We start from the raw sequence: 26,320 nt of genomic DNA, 5'->3' as shown, positions 1-26,320 counted from the left end.
GATAAGGCAAGGGCTTCAGCAACACAACAGAGTTGTCTTTCAATAGACATCTGCTGCGACCACACTTGACCTTTAAAATGGTGATCCAGTATAGTGGGCAACTGCAGTCTCCGATAAGTGGAAGCCTGCTACTTCGTGTTCAAGGTGGGACCAACACTGGTTACAATGTCTTTCCACCAAGTTCAGCCTTCAACTACTCCAACAGTGCAAGTGCCACATATGAAGAGCAAGGAACATAAACAGAAAATGCTAGAAATACTCAGGTCAGGCAGCATCTATGGAGAGAAACAGTTAACTTTTCAGGTCAGTGACCTTTAATTAGACTGGAAAATGTTAGATGCAACAGGTTTTAAGCAACTACAAATGTAGGGAAAGCAAGGGGGTGGGGGGCTTGGCAAGTGTGCAGGTGGTGGGAGTGGGAACACCAAAAGGGAACATCTGTGATAGGGTAGAAGGCAGTGAGATTAATGACAAAAGAGATGATGGTACGTTGTGATGGGACTGAGAAAAGAAATAAAAGATGGGTCTAAAAGAGGTATAACTGGAAAGAGTCATTACTAGCACCTGCTGTCTTGCGGACTGAATGGAGGGGTCCAGCAGTCTGCCAGCATAACCGAACTTCCAGTCACTTGTCATTTTAATTTCTCTGCCCACTCCCACTTTGACCTCGCTGTCCTCGGCCTCCTACACTGTTCCAATGAAAGTTTGAGGAGCAGCACCTCATCGTTCGATTCTGTATTTTACAGCCTTCCAGACTCAACATAGAGTTCAACAATTCCCAAACATAACCACTGACTGTACTTTTTCAGACAGCAGGTGCTGGTAAACTATTCTGCTGCTGCCATTTACAGTTCCTCTAGATCATCCCTTTTGTCATTAATCTCTTCTGCCTTTCACTCTATAACAGACCTTCCCTTTTGCTCTCCCCATCCTCCCCCTGCCTCTGTACTTGCTTAAAACCTATGTTGCTAAATTTGTCCTGGCTAAATCACAGACCTGAAATGTTAATTCTGGTTCTCGCTCCACAGATACTGTCTGATCTAATTATTTCCAGGATCTTGTGTTTTTGTTTCAGATTTCCAGCATCCACGGTATTTTGCCTTTTGTATTGAACAAGAGATACCCCCTCACTCCGATCCCAATGCCCATGTACTTCTTGTATCTTTTCAATTCCACTACCAAGTTCTTGTGAAATCCAAGTCAAAGTCCTCAATCTCCTCTACTTCTTCGTTCTCCATCAGATTTATTTTTTCATGTCTAATCCACTTTATCCATTAACTTTTTTTTTTAAACTTTGTGTTGATGAAATCCTTTACTGCTTTCCCTGTTAGCTGTCACTTCATGTTGCCTCTTGACTTTTCTAATCTTCCTCCCTTCTCTAGAATTCTCATATTCGACTCAATTTTCTTTTGTATTACAACCCTTAGATTTGTCAGATGTCAGTTTAATTGCGCTACTCACCCAAGCAACTCCAGATTTTGCTGAACATTTTTACTTCTTGCATGAATGTCTGGTGTGTATCCTAATCACCTCCTGTTTGTATACGGTTTTATTTTTGGCCATTTTTCTTCACAGTTTATCCTTACCTAATTCAAATTGGCTTCCTTTCCAGTCAAATACCTTGATTTTTACTGTTCTCTTTTTGTGTGCACACAGTTCAAGTTTCTGATCTTCATTTAAGATCAGACGATGGAAGCCAGGCTTGCATTAATATACCAAGTTAGCATTGCAGAAACCAGGTTTACAGCCTTCATCACTCGGAATCACAGGTAAGGAGGCACAAACTGGGTGTTAGATGCTTCCCCAAGGTATAGGGGTGTTGGTAGCAGATATCATTGCCCTCAACACAGGTGCATTCTCCAGCAGGAGTTAATGGATAGTGATCAGATTCATAGACCCTGGCTTACTCTTCCCCTCCTGGTCCAAGGGCACCTGTACCAGTTCTATTACTGCTAACACAGCACAGACTGGCAAGCGAAACAGACCTTTGTGGACTGCATGACTTAATTGAATGTCAGTGACCCACTGGTAAAGCAACTTCTTTCTGTATTTGATTGATAATCAAAAAGATTAACACTCCTTACCTGTGTATGATCCCGATCTCATGTAAGTATTCTAGCGCTGAAACAATTTCAGCAGAATAAAATCGTGTGCAGTTCTCATCAAACGAGCCCTGCTTACGAATGTATTTAAGCAGCTCTCCATTTTTAGCATAACTAAGGCCGAAATCTGCACTGAAGTTAAGGACCAAATTGTGCTCTACTAGAAACATGCACAGGCTGCAAAAATGAAAACTTTGTAATTTTTAAAGATTTAAATACACAGAAGGCTGAGCTTCTGGCAACTGTCATTGTCAAGCCAAGCAACAAATGCATGGATCCCTTGCATTTTCTTTTAATCAGTGAAAGGCAGTAGAGTGGGACACAATAAAATAAAAGGATACAAAGCTTCTCATCATCCTGAAAAGTGAAGTAGAGTTTTACAAAGAAGGGGTGATCCAGGCGAGACATGATATCCCTCTCTCGGGTAACGTACGGTACCTTGTTCTCCTTAATGATATGACGCTTCTCCAGAATTTTAACTACAGGACAACAAAAGGAAATGCTTCACTGAAGCTGCAGTCACCCATGTTTATTAGAAACAAATTACTCCAATTTTCTTATCCTGATCAGTACAGAGCTCCATAAGCAACATTCCTGCTCCACCAATACTGCCTTTATATACTCTTAGGAAATGAGTGCTAGCTGTTTACAGATCACAGGAAGCTCAAAGCTGAACCCAATCCAGTCAACATTCCAAAACACATTTCCCTGCCGGGGTCACAGGACAGGGATAAGGGAACCCAGTTGAATTCCACTCCGTAGACTAGGAAAGCCCCAGGCCAACAACAGGCCAGCTTGTGGCCTAGCCGACACCTGCTAACTCCAGGTGGTCTGTTTGGCTCAGTACCATAACTCAAGATAACTTGCTGTTCAATTTGGCACAACAGTGGGAAACTACAAACATTCACACATTTCCCTTACAGGGCAATCCTTAGCTCTAGCTGCACCACCAATTAAGCAAAATGAAATAAGTTTGAGTTTACGCGCTCACTATTTATTTCACTGCTATGGTGACCCAAGACCATTCACCAACTTGCTCGCAGACACCAGGATACACTGCTCTGAACGTGTTGTCAGGGGTTGGACACAACGGCAGCATTTCCCTCTTCACCCTTAGTTTGCTTCGGAGCTCAGAGGGGTGCAGCACAGAGGAAGAGTCAGGCCTTTGCTGTGGCTGGGATCCAGAGCTCAGCAACATGGCCAAACTCAAGCCCCATCATCCCATGCCTCAATGTCAAAATGATCCTATGACATCTCCATGGATATTTCAAAAATCTGTAGAGGATTTTGGGATCTACAGCCAAGATAAGCCGACAAGGTGTACCTACCTCACAGGGACTGCAGCGGTTCAAGAAGGCAGCTTACCACCACCTTCTCATGGGCAATAAATGCTGGCCAAGCTAGTGACGTCTGCATCACATGAATGAATTAAAAAAAAACAATTTTCCCAATAAGACCACAGGTGAAAGTATAAGCCATGATGGAGCTGACAGCCCAAAACCACCACCCAAACTCATTACTTACTAGCATATTCTTTACCAGTTGTTTGCTCGCGGGCCAACACAACCTGCATAGAAACAAACAAAGTAGTCAACTATACACACAACAGAAATTCTTTCTGGAAATGCAACCTCAAGTGATCATTTACATACTTCACTGTCAAGGGCTCCTTCTCTCAACATGAAAGGCTTCGTTTTGCTTCCGTTTTTAAAACTCTCCTTGTCCCACTCACGATTACTGTACATCTGACACCGCAGCACTCCCTCAGTACTTCACTGCAGTATCAGCCTGGATTATGTGCTCAAGGCCCCTGGGGTACAGCTTGAACCCATAACCTTTTGACTTGGGCAAGAGTGCTAGCACTGAGCCGCGGCTCACACCTTTGTAAATTGGTACCAGAAAAATGACCATAAAATTTATTGAAGACTGCAAAAGTGCAACTGGTTCACTAATACCCTTCAGGGAAGGGAACCAGGTACCTCCCACCTGGTCCGACTCATGCGACTCCAGTCCCACATTATATGTTACTCTTCGTGCCCTTAACTAGGGATGGCCATTACTATCCACATCCTACGGACAAAAATAAAATTGGAGCTTTCTGTGAATCGGAGCATGAATAGAGCACTTGATTTAGCAGGGTGCAACAGTGAATAGGGAACTTGATTTCTCAGGACGTAATATTCCACAGCAAAACCTTCAAAATTCTACTTATCTTGTGCCATGCAAGCAGCACAGATTTGCCAAAACAGGTCATGGAGGCAGTGAAAATGGTAACAATGAGCAGACTGTAGTGACAAATCACTCACCGCAACACAAATACAAATTTAAAACACAGGTTATTTTCTCCACACCAGCAGGTATACACTATGGCTCAAATATTCAAATTAAACTACAACTGTATGATTCAATTAACTTGATATTTACTCTATACTTGCTAAGGAAATCAGGATGTAGATAACGTAAAAGTTTTGATAATGATGGTAGCTAATAGCTTACTCCCATTGCCCCCAAGTTAGGCCATGTTCCTTGACCTAGTTCCTATACAACTGATGTGCTGCCTTCATGTTCTGACTCAGGGAGGAATAAACTAAGTAGAGTCAAAATTCAGACTCCTGCGTGCTAAGGCAAAAAACAAGTGTCAGAATCTGAAGTGTTGCAAACCAGAGCCCTCGGGCAGTGTTTACTGTAGAAAGTCTGCAGGAACGCACAACAGCCAGGAAGCAGTTGGCTGCCAGAATCCTGACCACCTTTCAAAGTCCTGATTCTCGGGATTTGATTGACAGGCCTGACTGAGAAAAGTACTTTTCAGTGGCCAGGTTTGAGTTAGTGAATGATATCCTTCTCTTTTGGATGGGACATTAAACTGAGGTCCCGTGTGCCCCCTCAGGTGAATGTAAAAGACCCCATGGCACTATTTCAAAGAGCAGGGGAGTTATCCCTGGTGCCCTGGCCAATATTTATCCTTCAATCAACATCACAAAAACAGATTATCTGGATATTGTCGTTTGTGGGAGTTTGCTGCGCTCAGATTGGCTGCTGTGTTTCCTATACATAACAGTGGCTGCACTTCAAAAAGTACTTCATTGGCTGTAAAGTGCTTTGGGACATTCAGTGGTTGGGCTTATATAAATGCAAGCCTTTCTTTTTTTCTCCATTTTACCTCCAGTCTAATACTTGTTAATTCAGTCTCGTTTCCAAACACAATAGTTGCAAGGTTTTGACAGTTGTCTGCAATACTTTAAGCCACATGTCCGTGATTAAAAACTTGAGAGAAATGAACCCCACACCATCCTTTATTAATGGACATATAGTGTGGAGGGAACTGGGGCATGTAACCTACAAGTTCCTGTTATGTGATTTTTCTATTTGACAGAGTGAAAACAGCAAAATGTGTTTAAATTTTGAACATGCTAGTATTAAAAATCATAAAAATTTCCTCAGCCTGCTCACTTTTTAGCAAGGCAATAAATCAGGACAGCATAAGCTAATTTTAATGTGCATAAACACTACCGCAGGAGGTAAAACTTGCTCGAGGTTTACTCAGGTTTTCATCCATTCTTGGTATCACAGCAAATACTCTGAGGCGCCATACTCTGAACAAAGCACACAATGCTGCCAGAGATTCTGATGCTTTCAGATCCTGGCCACTCCCTACACTCACCATTCCAATATACCCATTCATAACAACATAACAAATAGGAGTACACCATATGGCCCGTTGAGCCTGTTCCGCCATTCAATACGATCACGATTGATCTTCGACTTCAACTCCACTTTCCCACACGTTGCCCATATGCTTTGTTAGACAAATTTTTGCTCTCTCAATCTCAGCCTTGAATATACTTGACGACGGAGCATCCACAACACTTTGAGGTAGAGAAATCCAAAAGATCCACAACACTCTCCGAGTGAAGAAATTTCTCATCCCAGTCCTAAATGATCAGTCCCTTATTTTGAGACTGTTCCCATGTTCTAGATTCCCCAGCCAGAGAAAATAATCTGTGTCTACCCTGTCACACCCCTTCAAAATCTTGTGTTTCAATGAGATCACCTCTCATTCTTCTAAACTCCAGAGAATATAGACCCACTTTACTCAGCCTAAACGACAACCCTCTCATCCCCAAGGACTAATCTAATGAACTGTTGCTGTTCTGCCTCCAATGCAAGTATATCCTTCTTTACATATAAGACCAAAACTGCACACAATACTCCAGGTGCAGTCTCACCAAAGCCCTGTACAATTGTAGCAAGACTTCGATTCTTGCACTACAATCCCCTTGCAATAAAGGCCAACATGTCATTTGCCTTCCTAATTGCTTGCTGTACCTTCATGCCATCCTCGTGTTCCTTGTACAAGTACACCCAAGTTCCTCTGAACAACATTTACAAGTTTCGCACTCTTTAAAAAAAAAAAAATCCTGCTCTTCTATTCTTACTACCAAAGTGAATAACCTTGCAAATTATACTTAACCTGTCTATATCTCTTTGCAGCATGTGTGGCCCCCCCTCACAGCTTGCAATCCCACCTAGCTTTGTGGCATCAGCAAACTTAGATCATTAATGTCTGTTTGTCTAAGTCATTGATATAGATTGTTAATAGCAGAGGCCCCAGCACCAATCCTTGCAGCACATTAGCTACAGCAAGCCAACTTGAAAATGCCCTACTCTTTGCTTCCTGTCCATTAACCAATCCTCTATCCATGCTAATGTATTAACCCCAATTCCATGAGCATTTACCTTGCATATTAACCTTTTGTGTGCACCTTATCGAATGCCTTTTGGAAATCCAAGTATACTGCAACTACTGGTTCCTCTTTGTCAACCCTACTAGTTACATCCCCAGAAAGCTCTAATAAATTTGTCAAACACAATTTCCCTTTCATAAAACCATGTCGATTTTGTCTGATCATACTATGATTTTCTAAATGCATTGTTAACACTTCCTTAATAGATTCCAGCACTTTCCTGCGACTGATGTCAGATTAACTGGCCTGCAATTCCCTGTTTTCTCTCCCTCCTTTCTTGAATAGCAGTGTTACATACGTCAACTTCCAATCCACTGGGACCATTCTAGAATCTAGGGCATTTTGGAAAATCATAACCAGCACATCCATGATCTCTGCAGCTACCTCTTTTAGAACCCTAGGGTGTAGGCCATCAAGTCTTGGGGATGTCAGATCTTGGTCCCTTAAGTTCCTCCAGTATTTTTTCCTGCTGATATTAATTACCTTAATTTCCTCACTCTTACTCGCCCCTAGGTTAAAGGCCTGCTAACTGACCAAACCCGACGACGTGTCAGGTTCGGGTCAGGTTGGGCCCCTCTACCAGGTCCGGCTTTCGGGGTCAGGTCGGACACACGTGGTAAGTGCTCTGCTGGTAAGTATTAAAAATAAAAAAAAACTTCTGAGCTGAGAGTCAGGGATAAAACTGAGTCTGCGCAGTGAGTGAGATCACTATGACATCACGAATGCCCTGCAGCTTCATGGAGCATCCCAGTCGGAAGGTAAGTAAAGGGATGGTTGGGTCGGGCTCGGGGCGAAATTGGAGGTACTCTGACTGGGTCGGGCTCGGCTCCGCTGTGGATCGGTCGGGTTCGGGTAGAGTTCTTTTTCCCCGACCTGAGCAGGTCTTTACCCTAGGTTACCCTCTATTTCTTGTATGTAACTTGCGCCGTCTACTGTGAAGATGGGCAAAATATTTGTTCAATGTCCCTGCCATGCCCTCATTTCCTGTGATAAATTCTCTTGTCTCTACGTTTAACAGACAAACATTTACTTTAGCTACTCTCCTTTTTATATACTTGTAAAAGCTCACCTGTTTTTATATTCCTGGCTAGTTTACTCTCACTCTACTTCTTCCCGTATGAACTTTTTGGTGGCCCTTTGCTGGTTTCTAAAACACTCCCAATTCTCAGACTTACTACTGTTCTTTGCAATATTATAAACATCTTATAATCTCATCCTATCCTTAACTGCCTTAGTAAGCAGAGGATGGATGTTTCTTGTTGAGTTTTTGTTTTTAATGGAATGTATTTTTGTTGAACATTTTGAATTGCTTCTTTAAAGGTTTCCCTCTGTTTATTTACCGCCATACCTTTTAGTTTATTTACCCAATCAACCTTAGCAGCTCTCCCCTCATACCCAAGTAACTGGCTTTGTTTAAGTTTAGTTTTTGGGACTGGAGTATGTCACTTTCAAACTTGAAATGGAATCCAATTGTATTACGATCATTTTTTCCCAGTGGATCTTTTACTAATTAACCCTGCCTCATTGCACAAAATGATCTAAAACAGCTTTATCTCTAGTTGATTCCACAACGTATTGTTCCAGGGAACAGTCTCAAAAGCATTCTACAAACTCATCTTCGAGATGACCTTTGCCAATTTAAGAAGATTAATGTCCCCCACGATTATTACATTGCCTTTATTACAGGTTCCAGTGATTTCTTGCCTAATACTCCTCCCAAGGGCAATTAGAGATGGGCAATAAATGCTGGCCTAGCCAGTAATGCCCACATCCTATGAACAAAAAAAAAAGGCTACATCCAACAGTATACCTACTATTAGGGGGCCTATAAACAACTCTCACCAGTGTTTTCTGACCATTTAAATTCCTAATCTCCACCCATACTGATTCTACTTCCTGATCTTCTGAGCCAAGATCCTTTCTCATTACTGTCTGGTCATCCTTTACTGTGAGGGCTACTCCTCCTTTTCTATTCAGCCAGTCTTTTTGAGATGTTATATATGCTGGAATATTTATTTCCCAATCCAGGTCACCTCATAACCATGTCTCTGTAATGACAATTAGATTTAACCCTTTTATCTTATTTGTTCCACTCACTCATCTGTCTTATTGCAGATACTTCATGCATTCAGATAAAGAGCCTTTAGTTTTTTTTTTTAAAACTACTATTCTTTGCATGGACCTTATTCACTGAATGCACTCCTAAACTCTCTTCCCTTCCTGTCCAACTCTGCTCATCTTTAACCACACAGCTACACTGTTCTATTGTCCTGACTTTTCTCCTTGGATTTCTAAATCTACCTTCACTTGAACCCTTCCCCCCCCCCCCACTTTTCAGTTTAAAGCCCTATCCACGACCCTAGCTATACCATTCGCCAGGGCGCTGATACCAGTCCGGTCTATGTGGATCACATCCCAACGGAACAGCTCCCTCCTTCAAGTACTGTTGCCAACGCCCCATGAATTGAAACCCTTCTTCCCACATCACTGAGCCACTCATTTAATACTCCAATTTGCTTGACTCTATGCCAATTGGCAAGTGCTTCAGGTAACAATGCAGAGATGATACCTTTGAGGTTCTGCATTTTAATTCCAACAAACTTTCTAAACAGATCATTCCTAGTTCTACCTATGTGAACCACGGCAACTGGATCCTCCACCCCCCAATCCGAGTTTGTCCCTAGATGCGAGGAGACTTCCTTAACCCTGGCACCGGGCAGGGAACATAGCCTTTAGACTTCCTGGTCGTGGCTGTAGAGAACAGAATCTATCCCCCTGACTACACTACTTCCTTTCTGCTCCCCCTACTCGAATGGCATCCTGCACCAAGGTGCCATGGTTTGCTCATCCACCCTGCAGTACTTGTTCTCTTCCACAAAGGTAGGAAGCACCTCGTATCTGTTGGTTAAAGTCAAGGGCTGAGGTTCCTCCATCACTACATGCTGGATCCCCAGACCTGCCTGACTTGCAGTCACACCCTCCTGTCCCTGACCACTGACCAACTCTAAAGTTCTACTTAACCTAAGGTATGTGACTGCCTCCTGGAACCAAGTGTCCAGATAACTCTCCTCTGCCATGATGTTCTACAAAGTTGTGTAAATCAGGCCCTGCCTAAACTACCAGGAATTTGTTTATATAAAGGTCATGTCTATAGGATTCCCCAAAGTACGCCAGAACCAATGGAATTTTTTTTTTTTTTAAAGTGTTATCATTTATGCAGACAATCACAGGGGGAAAATACAGTAAAGTCCCACCAACAGCAATGGGATGAAATACTGGTTAATCTGTTCTGGTACTGTTAGTTGAGGGACCAACGTTGGTTAGGTGCGGAGAAACCCCTGCTCTTTAAATAAATAATGACATGGGGATCTTCAACATCCATCCCAACAAGGAGCTAGAGCTTCAGTTTACCATGCAACGAAAAAAAGTCAGTACTGCACTCTCTCAGTACTACACAGGATGTCAGTCTAGACTTGGTGTCCAAGTCCTGAAGCAAGTGTTCAAAGACCTCTTGATTTAGAGCTGCATCTTGTGTGCTTTAAAGTGAACTAAGCTAAACAGTTAGGCAACACATTCCTTTATAATCCATCTGCCACTCATTAGCCCATACATCTGAATTACTAGTAAAAGACCATATAGGTTTATTCCCATCTGTTTGAAGGCCCTTCTCTCATGCATAAAAGACAGACAGATGGAGGACAGGCCAGTAGACAGAACAGCATACAGAAGACAGATAAGAGAAAACAGACAGAAGACAAGGTGGGCAGCAGAGAGAACGACAAGCCTACTTATAACCAAATATGCAACTCAGGAAAGGCAATTTACAAAGAAATTTTTAAAATACATACTGTTGAGAACGATCCCTCTCCAAGAATCTTGCCAAACTTGAAGTCTTCGGGCCGTTTTTTTCGTGGTTGCTGAGTGTGTCCGGCTGCCTGTTGTCGCTGGGTCTGTGCCGACGGTTGCTGCCGTTGTCCCGCGTGCTGTGGTAAAGAGCTCACCATTGGACCAGTATCGCCTGCACTACTGTCCATGGTGATACCAGAGATAGCAGGCCGCGGGCTGGAGTCGGACTGATTCCTTACCATGGATGGAGACGGGCATGAGCAGAGGACCACAGCGGACTGAATGGGAACAGCGTCATACTGCAAAACAAGATAAAAAGGAGACCTCATTAACAAAAAAAATATCATACAGCAAGTTCGAAAAACAGAACTCAAATCACAGTGCACAGGATCAAAATAGCTGCATGCATTGTGTGGGTTTAAATGTAATTTATACAGGCAGTTCAGGAGTCACAGCTACTATATAATCTCAGAATAATCACTCACTAAACCCGGTCCTCTGACACAGGTTACATTAGAACTACTAGAACAAAGTCATTACAAATCCCCCAGCCCTCCAGCTGGCAATGACCCCCCTGACCGGAAACATTACTCAAGTACCCAGGAGAGGGAAATGGAGTCAAACATACTGGAAAAAGGGAGATTCTTCTGCTGCCATCTGCAGGCAATAAGAACAGTGACAAAACCTTTGGAAAGTAGTTTGTTCTTCTGCAAGGTTCTCCTCTTCTGTTTGGGGGCAGGTCACAGCTTCACAGATTGAAACCTTGTCCACCCGGCCATTCGTCGTGAGGTTCAGTAACTCGCATGCCAATTTATTTCGCTCTTTGTCCAACATCAACTTTCCAACCAGGATTTGGGGGATGGAGGAAAGGGCAGTTATACACCAGAGTCAGAAGCAGGAAGTCTGGCCTCTGCCAGTACTAGTCTTGAACAAGCAAATACTAAACTTTGGATGCCAATTCCCACTTAAGCACGGTCTCTACCAGACAGTAGAACTGAAATCTGGAATTGGACTAGGTATATACTAAGAGTATAAAATAAGATGCAAGCCATGACTGAGCAGATCTTCTACTCTCCTCTTCCAAAGCCTTTAAATGCCTTTTAATGGGGTATGGCTCCACAGCCCCCAGTCTCCCCTATGGTACCTTACCCAAGTGTTCAAAACTGACAAAAGCGAGGCCAGCAAGTATTTGCAGGTCTTTAGAGCCAGTCTGATCCTGCCCTCACCTGGTATCCACATCTACACTTCCGGTAGATGAGCACTGAATATAATTATCAGAAACCAAGGCCGTTTTCCTCCTTCATTGAGCAAGATTTATAGCACCCATACCAATGCTCCAGACAGATCTCAGGCTGGGCTTTTACTGCAGGTTTAGCAGGGCTTGTCCTGACTCTGGAGACAGAGGTGGTGAAAGATCTGTGCAGGCAGTGGCCTCACACTATTTTGGATTGACACTGTATTAAGTGTAACTCGAGTGCTAAACTGGGTTTAGAAAGTTCTTTGGGAACCTTTCTGAACTCACGTGTACCTTGTAAATCTGCCCAAGGCAATGTTAATGTTTAGAATGAGTTAGTGCGGTCACCCATACTGCCTAAATATTTTAATCTCAACATGGTAACCGCAGGTGCAGAGATTTCCCTTGGACAGGAGAACAGTAGTCCCAGCAAGCATCTAGGGACTGATAGCTGAACACATTTCTTCACTTATGAGCCACCAGGAGCTCCTGATTTTTTTTTTAAAGTTGACAATTTAGTCAGTTGACAGTCAGTCTGCAGTGAAATTTAGTGATAAATTCTCTTACCCACAAACAGCCTTGCAAACATCTGGCACTGTGATGGCTCAGTTTAGGATCAAACAGCTATGGCATGTGGGCTTTGAGTGATGGCAAGCTTAGGAATCAAAGTCTTAGTTTTCTAGTTATTACTGAAAAGATGGACAATGTGTAAAACAGAACACAGCAGCACAAGAGTGTTAAATATTCATATTCCTTTAATACCACTGTTCTGCAGTGTCTTAAGCAACATCAGACCATCAAAAAATACATTTAAAAATGCCCCGAATTTTATACTCTGCCATCTCAAAGCATTTCACCAAAACCTAGTTTTTTTTAAAAAAAAAGTCCTGTGGATTTTCTAGTAAATAAAAGTAGCATCTGGTACTTTCCCAGTAATTGTTTAAAGCACCAATTTAGTTTTAGAAAATCTATATAAGCCACAGAAACTTATAGGTTTCTCCCCAAAAGATACTGAAGCTGGCCAAGTGCAGCAAAATCAAGACTACTACTCAAAGTCCAGAACACTGATAATCACCACATTTTGTACTAGATGTGCTAATCAGTCAGAAGCAGAATATGTTTAACAAAAAGAAATGTTACGCAGGATTACAAAATGCAGACATGGAACACCAAGGTCATTCTTAGGAACACAGGAACAGGAGTAGGTCATTCAGCTCCTTGAATCTGGTCTGTCACCAGATCATGGATGATCTGTACTTTAATGTAATTTACCTGTCTTTGTTCCGTTTGTGTGAAAAGTGCTTCCTGATTTCACACCTGAATGGTCCAACTAATTTTAAAAATGTCTCCTTGCTCTCGACATCCCCATTATAGGAATTAGCTACTCTATCAAACCCTTTTGAAACCACAATTAGATCACGTCTCAATCTTCTACACTCAAGGGTACATAAGCCAAGTTTATGCTACTTATCATAATTTAACATTTCTAGCCCCAGTATCATTCTGGTGAATCTGCATGGTGCTGTCTATAGACAATACCCTCTTTGAGGTGCAGTGCCCAGAGTGAGCACAGTACTCCAGATTGGTCTGATCAAGGCTCTGTACCACTGAAGCACAACTCCCTTTCCTTCTCTCACCCTTGTGCACTTCCCAGTACTCACCTAGAGTGGCATTAGAAGTGATTTGAGAATCGCACTTGCCATCAACAGATTTTGGTTGCATTCATATAATGAATTTTCGCACAAAGACAGTTTTTCATGAGTCGGTTACATAGCAAACATAACAGCTGAGTTCCAGTAATGTCCTACAAAGAGCAATGAGATGGATGAGCAGTTACTCTTTCTAGTGATGACACCAAAGAGATGACACCAGGAGAACTCACTGACCTCTCCAATCATCCTGACCTCCCATTCTTTTGGCTTATCACCTTCTCCACAACTTCAACCTTCAATATCCTTTGTCTCAGGATCACAGATGGTCTCTCTCTGCCACTGCTCTCCTGGTAAAATAGTCTCAAATCCATAAGTTGAAGCTTGCATGTTGTTGGTGTTTGATGCACCTGACTGACCAATTCAGACCTGTTAGTACAATTGAAAGTAATCTATCATTCCCTCTCCTTGGCCAAAGCTGCTTACTATAAGTCTTAGGTGAGCAATCTAAAGCTCTGGAACAACAAAACCTCAACTCTGGAAGTCAATAAATATGCAGGTGGGCTCTTTAATAGCTATAGTTTCTGCCCCTTTTTACATTCAGCACAAAGTTAAAATTTTGCTTCTTTCTACTTGCTACAGTTCCACAGACCCCTCTCCCAACCAATGAGAGATGCTTTGTATTTTATAGCACCTCGTCACATCTCTCAGCGCGTCACAAAGAATTATCCACATACAGCAAGGAGCTGGTTGTGAGGCCTTACTGTGTGTAAGCTGGTTGCTATGTTTCCTACAACAATGACAATACTTAAAAAAAAAAACCATGATCGGCTGAACTGCTTTGGAACATCCTGAGGTTGTGAAAGGCACTATATAAACGCAAGTTCTTTCCTATACAAGACTGCTATAATCAAACAGGGTTCTTCCACTTTACTACAGCACGTACTATTTTTGAGTGGCAGAAGCTAAATGTGTTAAATGAGTTCTAGAATCACTTCAAACAGAGACTTGTTGCCCACTTTGGGTGTGTGAACAGAAACCATTTCTTCTCTCTACGTTAGTCTCACTTTCATTCTCCGTATAATGTGATAACTCACCAACAGAAGCAAGATCTGTTGAATGACTCAGTGAACCCTTGACCTGTTGCTATTTTCGTTATTTGATATTTAAAAATATAGGCTTTATCTCTTCCCATACATTATAAAGTCACATCTCAAGAATGCACTTTACTGCTACAAAGCTATAAATTTGCAAATGACAACTGCAGCTGAAACTTCAAAATGAATCATTCAAGCTCTCCTCCATTACACTAATTACTATCTCCTAAAGCTACCTAATTGAAATCAATGGAAAGAAAAACTGGAGAGCATGAGGACATCGCCTTAAAGATGGTAATCAGTGATCAGTCTGCTATAGCTTGAGAACCTTCTGTGCTCCTGATAAAACAATTGTCAACACAATTATAGTCAACAGTACATGTCCCGTACATGAGGTAATCGGATTGGAGGAGTCATTAAGAAATCATTTACATTTTTATGCAAATAATCTACTTCTCCAATCTTTCCTCCCTCAGTTCCATGGCCATCAGGCACACAGTGTTAAATGGTGACTACAGTTAATACTACTTCATATTTTGTCTATAAGCTGTGATTGAATGTTAGCAGGCTATCAAACTGCAAAGACTGTCAGAGCCAAAGCCAATCTTGCCCTCAAATATTTACATATGCTCACTTGTTCAGGGATGTCATGATGATCAGGAGGGGGAACTTTTAGCTGATTTTCCCCCTCCTTAACCAAGGCCAACTGTGGCACCTCTATTGTGGGGACCTGGCTGAAGTAAAATAACTCAACACAGGCCAAGGTTCGAAACAGCCTCTTCTGACAGCAAGCATTGTGTAACCTCTCTGAATTGCTTAAATGCACTACTTAACAGATAGAAAATTACAGTTCTGGCTATTGCAGGAGTGCAGTACCTTACAAGACTTAAATGAAGCACCAGTATTCAGAAAGTATACAGTCCAATGAAGAAAGTTTACAAGATAACTAACTGTGGTGACCATATTTAGTAGTCACTAAAAACAATGAAAGGTGAACCATACAGCTTTATAAAAAGCTACCCTTGGTGACTGATGGCCCAGTTATCCTGCAACAGGCAACTTGGAGATAAAAACAGAATAATTCACAAATATGGAAGGCACATTCCATTCAGTGCTTCAAATCGGCTGTGTTATCCCAGTCTCAGTCTCCTGTTTTCATTTATGGTCTATTATAGCACCTCAGTTATTCACAGCTTCCCTTCAACAAATCAAACACCAAAAAATAAATAAAACAGGAACAGCAAAAAAAAAAGGCAAAGAGAAAGGAGATCAATGAGGCTGCCACAGCACCCTGCCGCTGACCCTCATCAGCAAATGTTGCACAAGAGAACACTAAGGAATTCATTTAATTTCCAGCTCTATATTTTTCTTCCCTTACACTGCAATTTCCTAGAGTTAGAAACTCTCAAAAGATAAATACAGATGAGATCAGCTAATCGCAAATCATCCAAAGACAGCACTACCTAGTGCAGCACCTATTTTCTTAAATTACAGAATTTTCACCTCCACTAGTCTATCCAGAAATTCATGTGTTGATCATTGAACCACAAATGTTCACAGCACAGAATGAGGCCAAATGACCCATTATGTCTGTGCTGGATCTTTGATAGAACAAGTCAATACTACTCCCACTGCCCGTTCTCCCCAACAGCCCTGCATCAATCCAAAACTAATCCTGCTGCCTTGCTCTCTTCCACAACCCTCCATTAATCCTAAACTAATACCACTGCCCTATTCCTCCCATAGCCCTGTATCAATCAGAACTAATCCCACTGTCCCGCACTCTCCTCTCTTTCAAATATTTACCCAATTTTTCCCTAAAAGATGCAATTGACTGCCTCAACCACTCTTGTGAAAAAGCATTCCATGCTTCAACAACCCACTGTGCAAAGTAAATATCCCGATTGGTCTCATTTCCTTGTTGTGAAGAGCTGGGGGCGAGAATGAGCTTTGCCAGCTTCAACCCAAATGCTAGCGATTATGATTCTACAGCATAAAACACTACCCAAATTCTCCAGAGAATTTTTTTTTTTTTGAATATTTTATTCATCAGAATTTATTTGATCACCAGAAACAGTATTTGGTGCATCATATATTGCTTACAGCAAAACATTGTTTAATTCAATGCTCATCTTTCACTTCATTATTCTTTTACACTAAACCCAAAATTATTCCTCAGTTTAGAAATAGGTTTTCATCAAAATTGCTATAATTAGGCACAATGGGGTAGAATTTGGAGCCCACTGTGTCCATTTCTGGGCTCAGGATGAGGCCCAAACATACCAATTTCACGCTGTCTCCCACAGCGCATGCATGTTTAAAATTCATCTGACACCAAATTAGGTGATTTTTCAGTGGTCCCTGGTGCTGGTGATAGATTGTCCACAGTAAACTGGGCAAGTTTTGCTGTCTATGGCCACCAACAAGATGCCACCACTAAAAACATCTGTCCCTCCCTTCCCCTTTCAGCATTACCTCCATAACACCCTGTTCCACCACTCCTCAATCATCCCCAATACCCCCATGGGAAATGGAACTGTCACTAGTTCAAGCAGAGGCTGCTCTTCAGTTTGGGAGGTTAAACTACATTGTTTGGTCAGTACTCAAGGAATTTTACTTTGAATCTGACCTACGCGGCAGTTCATTTTGAAACTGCAAAAGTGGGTTGTGGGTATTTGAACATCACAGCTCTCAGCTAGAACAAATTTAAAAAACAGCAAAACTTAAGATAATTACAGTAGCTAAAAACTAGTTTACCGGTGCAATAAATTTGGTGACAGTATTAATACAGCACATTTCTCAAGATTGTATCCAGACAAGAAACATACTGCCATCAACTTTCTACAAAAAACCCTCAAAACAGTTTATTTGCATGCAGTGTTCAGTCCTGAATCCATAAAACCTGCCTAGAGTCCAAAAACAGTATAGTTTGTATTTTTCCATATATAGGAAAATCAGCCATCTCTTCCTTTTCACTAACCTTCTGGTAAGATAATACTCAGTCATCACAGCACCTGCTTTCCAGGAATCCTGAACAGATGTTACCATTTGCAAAATGCTTTGTCAAAATTCAGGCAAGCCTCTTTGTTGGTAGATTAAAAGATGGAAACAATGGAAATCACATTTAAATGAGAAAATCTAAACACCCAATGTTGCCCAACCATTTTAGCCAGGTAATATAGAGCTTTAAGCCCAAGTACCAACAATAACTCACACTTATAGAGCAATAATAGGGTGGTGAAGTTCCCAAGATGCTTCACAAAGATGATCAGACTAGGAATTTGGAGAAGAGTGTAGTAGGTTTTTGACAGTGAGGAGATTTAATGATGCATGGATGCTTAGGAAAAGAGTACCAAGTGTATGGCTGACAGTTGTGTCACCTTACCTTTTGTTAGAATGAATTACACCCCCAAACTTAAGAAAAATAAATGGAGGGGAGAGAAGAAAAGCACACTTGTGTCCAACAATACACCATATTATCTGAAATATGTCAAAGAACCAACTCCACACAAGGGGGAAGAGAAGCTGCTGTTCTCAGCATGAACCCTGGGCAGGAAAACAGATTTCTCTTTCAGGTCAGGAAATAACAGATTTTATATTAGTTAAAGTTATGTCAAAACTAGGACTATAGTATGAAAAGTAGCAACAAAATATGACCTATGTTTATTGAAGATCTGATACTACACAATTAACTGCTCTCTGCGTGTGGATGCACAAAAAACAAACATGCACAACTGGTCATAAGCACTTAATGTCCTGCTAGACCACTCAGTGGTTTTGATCTTAGTGATTAGCTTTGCTTTGCAATTTAAAGTTCAACAAGAGGTTGTCACAAGGTTTAAGAGAAACGTTGGCCCTACAGAGCAAGTTCATTCCAGCACTTTAATTAATTAAGAGGGTAGAAGGCTCAAGTTAAGTCACTCCAACCTTGATGCAACATGACTTGGTTGGGCCAGAGGATGGAATTAGACAAGAAAAGGGATTATAGGTTGATGCTCTTGCTTCCAATTCTACTCAAGGAACAAGCCCAACATATTTTGACTTCTGATTTCTTCCCCTTGGAGGGAGCGTACTCGACACATTCCAATTACTCTGCCAGAGGAAAACTAGATAAACACAAACCTGACGCGTGCCCTCCACAAGCTTTTAGGGTCCTTGCACATTTAGGAATTCTGTAGTTACCTTGAGGGAGTGGTATCCATGTGCTCGGTTTACATTGCTAAAACCAGGTGGTTTTCACAGCCTTATCATTACACCATAAGGTAGCTAGACACAGGAAGCCAATGTGCAGATGCTGTTCGTTCATAATCTGACGAAGTGTCAAATGAAGAATCACTATCTATACAAGTACAGCCTGAGATGGGCAAAAGGTTTGCCTCGGTCAGCTGCACAGCCAGGTATAAATCAGTCACAGCACTGCAGACCCACCATCGCCATTTGGGTTTGGAAACGTGAAGACCATTGGTTTCAGCGACAGATGCAGGAACTGGTCGCACATTAGAGGGTGGGGTGGGGGCAGTGCCTGCGGTCTCCGCATCATATGGAGCAACTAAGTTGTCACAGGTAAACTAGCATACAGGTCACTTTCCTAAAACAGGATCCCATAATCAAATCCTAAAGTGTGGAAGTGAAAGGTGCCTTCATATCATTCACAATGCCCACAGATGGGGAAAATAAGCTGGCTGAAGTTTCAATTACAATTCATTTAATAACTGTACAAAAGCAACTTGTGAAAACTCCAAAAATGCAACAAAAGAAAAAGCCAGTTCTTAGAAAATACTGGGCAGACGTAGTTCAAACGCTATTCATCTAGTTTCCAATGTGTGCAGGACAGTTCGAAATACTAACCAATATGCACGAAACATGAAAGGCACTCCACAAGCAAACTCCAATTAAGCATACCGCAGCACCTCACTCTGCTCACTGCACTAGGAATAACTGCCCTTCAGCCTGATCACACCTCAGTCTGTTTCATATTCATTTAAACTGCTCAATCAAGTCCTTCAAGTAGTTTCAGTGTTTACAAAATAGAAACTGTTTCGACCAAGCTGGGAGGAGTGCACGGTCTTTTCCCGTTCCACTTCTCCACAGATCACAACATATATTTAAATGTTTACCCAGTTACTGATAGTCAATCGTAGACTCTACTCTTTATCCCAGAATAAAATACACCAACCAGGTTTCTTAAACAACAAATTTATCAGTTTATTATAAAACAAGACATAACCATAACGAAGCAAAGCATTAAGTTCCCTTTTACCACAGCCCCTCACACACACACACAAACTGAAGAGATTTTCTCTTTAGAGTTGTCACACTAAAAAAGACAAAAAATACATTGGCCAAATACTTGCTAACTCGAAGAAAAAAAGATATGGAAAGATGTCAGTTGTCCCTCTTTGGTCTGGCGTGCCAAATGTGCATAGATGGGTGTCACTGGGATCTTTCTAGAACAGTTCTTTTCAGGTGACGTTGAAGATCCGTTTGGCAGGCTTTTCAAGAGAAATGCAGCATCAGTTTCTCGATTTCTTACACTTGATTCTCAGCAAGTTCTCAGAGAAAGAAGAGGCAGAGTTGATCGTGACTGCCCTTTTGGTTGGTTTTCTCCAACTGTCTTCAAAACAGTTCACACCCCAACACTGTCCAAAGTGAAACCAAAAACAATATCTCAAGAGTCAAGTCTCTTGACCCCGAGAAATCTTGATCTGTCACTTCTCTAAACATGTCCGCTTCCCCCATCCCCCCCATCACCCCACCATCACCCCCCCCCACCCCAAGTCAAAAAGCCCCTGCTCGGTAGTTGGTATTTATCTGAAGACAGGTGACTTCCAGTAAATGTTGTTTTCAAGCAAGACCTCTGTGTCCTTTCAATGACCCCAATGAACAAAGCATCCATGAAATCCTTTTCAGTTTTTCCAAATAAAACAATGTCCATAATTCTAAAATAAGAGTCCTCAAAAAAAATATTTAAAAAAAATATCGAAGCACCGTCATGACAAAACCTCTTGCATATCAGATGGAATTGATTTTCTAATGTTGAAAACCACAATGTCAAACAACTAGTGTAACAAAGCAGGGGAAATAAAAAGTCACAGCGTTCTTAAATTACATGCTAAAAACAATTTCCTTCTGCATCGCTGGATGCAATGGGGCCAAAGTAGGCCACTACAGTTATGGGAGTAAGGGTAACTGGTAAGTTGGTGGAATAAAAATCGAAAGCACTTTCCAGCAGTTTCCTGTTTTAATTTTAGATTTACAGCATTCGCAGTATTTTGCTTTTATATTATGGCAAGTTGTTGAGTTTGAGAGAGAGAATTTCAGGCAGTCCAGAAGTACAGTGCTATAAATGGCCTCAATGTCACTGGGCAAGGGGAAAGGGAAATAAGGTCAGGGCACATCCCAAACCTCCCCATTTCAAATTTTGTTTAAATTTCAGATCAGCTGCATTCCCATCTTGCCTTGCATCACTTGTTCCAGACTTCCCCTTTGGTTGCATGGGCCTCCCCCATGTCTATTTGTCTGCCCATTTTGCACTCTTTAGTCTGATGGAAGGTTATGCACTCTTAACATTGTAACCACCTTTTCCCTTCACTATGTATTCCCTGCGTTTTCTGTTTCAAGCCCCCCCAGCTTGCTACCCAGAAGTCTTCTAATGTGTGCAATCATGCAAGTCACCTGAGAACAAGTTTGGGGCTCGGCAGCGAGGCTCTCCATAGCTAAACAGCTTGCTAACACTGCGTCAGCTCACACATGGAGTATGGATGCTTGGACAAGGTCCTGCAGAAATGTTGATGCTTCTGGATCTATAGCTCAACATGAGTGAGCAGCCTCAGGACAGGAGAGAAGAAAACTGAAAAGAAAACAAACAGGCTTAGTGGTTTATTTAATTTTAGAAACTTTTTACACAATTAGAGCTGAGTTCAACCAGTTACATCACAATTAAGGGCTTCCTGATGGCACCCCATCTACAAACATTCACTCCCTCCACCACCAACGCACAGTGGCAGCAGTGTGTACCATCCAAAAGATGCACCAAGGCTCCTTAGACGACACCTTCCAAACCTGCGACCTCTACCAACAAGAAGGACAAGGGCAGCAAATGCATGGGAACAGCACCTGCAAGTTCCCCTCCAAGTCACACACCATCTTGACTTGAAACTATAATCGCCATTCCTTTATTGCCGCTGGGTCAAAATCCTGGAACTCCCTTCCTAACAGCACTGTGGGTGTACGTACCCCACATGGACTGCAGCGGTTCAAGAAGGCAGCTCACCACCACCTTCTCAAGGGCAATTAGGGATGGAAAATAAATGCTGGCCTGGCCAGCAACACCCACATCCCATGAATGAATTTTTAAAAACTGTCCTATGTCCAATACTTACTTATGACTGGATGGTGGAGGTTGCTCACCCTAATCTATGCAAAAGTGTCGACAGGAATCACTTGTGCATTTGGACTGGAAATTGAACACTGAACTCACTTTTTCTGAAGGCCTGCAGTGAAGATCAGATTCTCCTCGAAACTAGTCTCTTGATCAGGACTGTGTCCTTTAAAAGTTATAATTAGCCTTCAACATTTTGTTATGAGTAAGCAATACCAAATCATGTTGAATACTATTTGTTCATGGGATATGGGTGTCACCAGTGAGGGCAGCTTTTATTGACCATCAGTAATTGCCCTTAACGGTGATGAGCCACCTTCTTGAACCACTGGAGGCCATGTGGTGAAGCTATTCCCAGAGTGCTTATTTTTAAAAAATTTACACTACTGCCACTGTGCATCAGTGAAGGGAGTGAACGCTGAAGGCAGTAGATGGGGTGCTGGCCAATCAAGCAGGTTGCTTTGTCCTGGATGTTGTCGAGCTTCGAGTGTTGTTGGAGCTGCACCTATTCAGACAAGTGGAGAATATTTCATCACACTCCTGGCTTGTGCCTTGGAGATGGTGGACAAGCATTGGCGAGACAGGAGGAGAGTTACTCGCTGCAGAATTCCTAGCTTCCGACCTGCTCTTGCAGCCACAGTATTTATGTGGCTGTTCCAGTTAAGCTTCTGGTCAATGGTAACCAGCCCTCCCCCCACCTCCAGAACGTTGATATTGGGGGATTTGACAATGGTAATGCCATTGTAATGACAGATGGGTTATGAAAATTCAACAGTTTCATGATCACCACTACTGATTAGTTTCTTTTTGTTTCAGATTATTAACTCAGTTTAAATTTGAACTCATGCCTCTAGATTAGTCCAGTAACACAACCATGCTCTCATACTGACTTAGAGTAACAGTCAGAAGTTATTGATATGCTCAGGGTAGCAGTGTAGTTAATTCAGTTCCCTTGCATAAGTTAAATATTAGTCATAAGTAACCACTAGCAGCTACCAGAAAAACAAGTCGAATCATAAAAGAATTGGAGCAGGAATGGACCATGCTGCCCCTCGCGCCGGTTTTGCCATTTAATACTGATTGCTGATCTTCTGCTTAAGTATTTCCCCACCTGGTCCCCATATCCCTCGATTCCCCGAGACACCAAAAATCTCTTCTGGTGGTTCGGGTGAATCCAGATGGCTATTGAGGGGTGAGGTCATGTGTGCGCATGCAGATGTTCGCATGCACTGATGACGTCCACGATTGCTCTGCGCATGCTCTGTGGTGTCAGGAGTCACTTTGAAAATCTTACTATCTCAGCGATGGAGTATCCACAACCCTCTAGGACAGATGATGCCAAAGATTCACAACCCTCTGAAAGAAGCTTCTCATCTCACAAATAATTGACCCCTAATCATAGAATGCAAGCACCAAAATAATGGTAAGATCTGAATTATTCAATCAGTACAACTAGTGGCCCCAAATGTTTTATGGTGAGTGCCCAAATGAAATGTCAAAGCTTCACCATCGTTACTGAAACACTGGAAATCTTCCTACAGGAGTTAACAGACTCGAACCTCAATAATTGATTACTGATAACTAGATTATAGCAGAACAGTGAGAACATGAATATATTCTTTATGCAAAGGATTGTAGGAGCATGGAATTATTTGCAACATGGATTGGTTACAGCAGAGATCGTTGTATATTTTAAGGGAAATATGATCCAAATTTGAAATAGAGGAAGATAAAGGGCTATAGGAGAGAGCAGACAGTGAGATTAGTTTTCAATGCTCTAGCGAAGTGCTGGCACAGACATGGTCGGCCAAATGACCTTTACTACTGCAGACCTCTATGGATCAATGAAAACTTATATATTTTTAATCTCAAGACTGAAGAGGGATGAGTGATGCAGTGTTTAGCTATGTTTATATTGGTGTCTTCCAGCAAATCAGGCGACTGACAAATCTTCATGGATGCTGGCCTTCGTGGGGCTGCCAGGTTTACGTTAAGTCACAACATCCCCAGACCCTCCACTTCCAGAACTAGCTGTGCAAGCACTTCACTGACACTATAAAGCAGCTAATGACCTGCCACACTGGGTTTAAATACAGCCCAGGTTGACAGGATGAAGGCCAAATCATACAGTTGAGTGCAAGTCTGTAAATTAGCTCTGAAGTGTAGGTCTTTGACATACCACATGGTTACACCGTAGAGTCAGTAAAATTATACCAGGGCTTAAAGGGTTTGCTTGTATTTCCTTCAGTTTAGGGAGCGAAAGGTGATCTAATTGAAGTGTTTAAAATGATTAGGGAATTCAATAGGGTAGATACAGAGATATTATTTCCTCTGGTAGGGGGAAATCAAGAACAAAGGGGCACAGAGTGTAGTGGAAATGTGGAACATCCCTCCCTCACCCCCATCCCCAAACCCACCAAGATGCTGTGGATGGCTGGTGCCAATTGGAGTTTTCAAGATTGAGATCAATAGGTAAAAGGTATCAAAGCATACAGAATAAAGGCAGGTAGATGGAGTTAAGATACAGATCAGCCATAATTGCACTGAATGGCAGAAGAGGTTTAATGCCCTATTCTAGTTCCAATGTTCCCATAACTATGGAGGAAAGGAAAAACATTCCATGGTGCAGTAATAGTGGTCTTTTGAGGCTGAACAAATTGCAGTTAATGCAGAAAAAAAAAGCTCCATTGGGCATGCTCACTGAAATGAGAAGTATTCTATTCCCAGCATAAACACCCCTCAGCTGGAGCACAGAATGGACTAAAAATATATTGGATCAGGACCAACATGATCCTAACTCCACATGTTTGATAGTCTATAATATGCAGTTTTTGTATGTTTGGACTGTTTTGATTGGTCAGTTTAAAGGGTGCATCTGTTGGTGAGTGGTGCCAGGCACATGTGGGGCATATTTATTTTATGACACCACTTTCAACTGGGATAAAGGCGAGCAGTGCGTGGGAGGGGGGGCAAAAAGAGTTGGTGAAGGAAAAAAATAAACAGTGGAAGGAAAGTTCCATGGGGCACGGTCAGGCAAGGTGCCAAATCAGCTTCTCCAGGGTACAGTGCCAGCCTTTCAAGCAATTCAATGTGCCCATTCCTCAGGGTGTACCCGAACAGCAATTGTCCACAAGTTATTCGACCATCAGGACATCATAGCCCAGCCTGATCCTGACTCCAGCCAAGATCCAAACAGTCACTTTCTTCTGACACAAACTGTTGCCTCAGCACACAGCAGAAAGTAGGCCACAGCCCTTCAATATGCTTTTACCCATTGGGAAGCATCTATTTACTTTTGAAGAAATAAATTTTAAAAAATGTTTAACATTTAAATTGGGTACAGATACAATGGTCTTATGCAGGAAATCTGATTAAAAGAAAAAGGCAAAATACAGCATCTAGTTATTCCTCCTGCTTCTGCCTCTATTACTGATGACGGGAACAGAGGAAAATATTCAAAACCTAAACTGGATTTAAAACAAATTTAAGTAAAAAAGCAGAGATCAAACCTCCCACTTGAACCATAAACCTAACTTTGAGGCAAGTCACAAGGTCAGACTTTTGACAAAATATATTCCTGGACCTGTTTTACAGATGCAGCTTTTTCCAGAGTGAGCAGTTTTGATACCGTTAAAGTCTTGGATGAAAGAATAACCAGAAATCATGTTGAAGTACTAATTTCACCACAAATGTTTTGTGGGGTTTTGCTAGTTTTACATATTCTCCAAGTACAGCTCACAATGCCCAGGAACACTATAAATTCTGTTGTACAAGTCATGTCTTCCACACAAATTTAAACAGATTTATAAGTAGTGTCATTTTTTGAGATACCAATAAACCAGAGTGTGAGCTGCCCCAATGGTTCAGTGAAGTTACTGAGTAGTCAAGTCATGCACACCAGAAATGCTTACTAGTGAATGAGGGGAGTAAACCAGAGTGTTTATATTCATTCATGGGATGTGGGTGTCGCTGGCTAGACCAGTATTTATTGCCCATCCCTAATTGTCCGAGAAGGTGGTGGTGAACTGCCTTCTTAAACCGCTGCAGTCCATGTGGGGTAGGCACAGTGCTGTTAGGAAGGGAGTTCCAGGATTTTAATCCAGCAACAGTGAAGGAACAGCGATATAGTTTCAAGTCAGGATGGTGGATGGCTTGGAGGGGAACTTGCAGGTGGTGGTGTTCCTATGCATCTGCTGCCCTGGTCCTTCCAGGTGGTAGAGGAGGTGGGTTTGGAAGGTGCTGTTTAAGGAACCTTGGTGCGTTGCT

General features: G+C 42.0%; 1 protein-coding gene across 2 annotated transcripts in view; it reads right to left on the bottom strand.

Annotated features, from left to right (window-relative positions):
• Nucleotides 1-26,320, bottom strand: part of LOC137383352 (3-phosphoinositide-dependent protein kinase 1-like) — a 98,674-nt gene that overhangs the window by 18,925 nt on the left and 53,429 nt on the right. Inside the window, exons 2-6 of one of the 2 annotated variants that reach the window (XM_068056076.1) lie at nt 21,349-21,523; nt 10,696-10,992; nt 3,627-3,669; nt 2,444-2,581; nt 2,085-2,229 (exon numbers count right to left, since the gene is read on the bottom strand). In XM_068056076.1, coding sequence (XP_067912177.1) covers nt 2,085-2,229; nt 2,444-2,581; nt 3,627-3,669; nt 10,696-10,992; nt 21,349-21,387 — 662 coding nt within the window. In that variant the 5' untranslated portion in view covers nt 21,388-21,523. The remainder of the gene's footprint in view (nt 1-2,084; nt 2,230-2,443; nt 2,582-3,626; nt 3,670-10,695; nt 10,993-21,348; nt 21,524-26,320) is intronic. The other variant, XM_068056077.1, reaches the window with a different exon arrangement.

This window comes from Heterodontus francisci, chromosome 24 (genome assembly GCF_036365525.1).
Source record: "Heterodontus francisci isolate sHetFra1 chromosome 24, sHetFra1.hap1, whole genome shotgun sequence".
In the NCBI taxonomy this organism is placed as follows: domain Eukaryota; kingdom Metazoa; phylum Chordata; class Chondrichthyes; order Heterodontiformes; family Heterodontidae; genus Heterodontus; species Heterodontus francisci.
The sequence above is the reverse complement of the archived record's forward strand: the minus strand, read 5'-3'. Positions and strand labels throughout refer to the sequence as shown.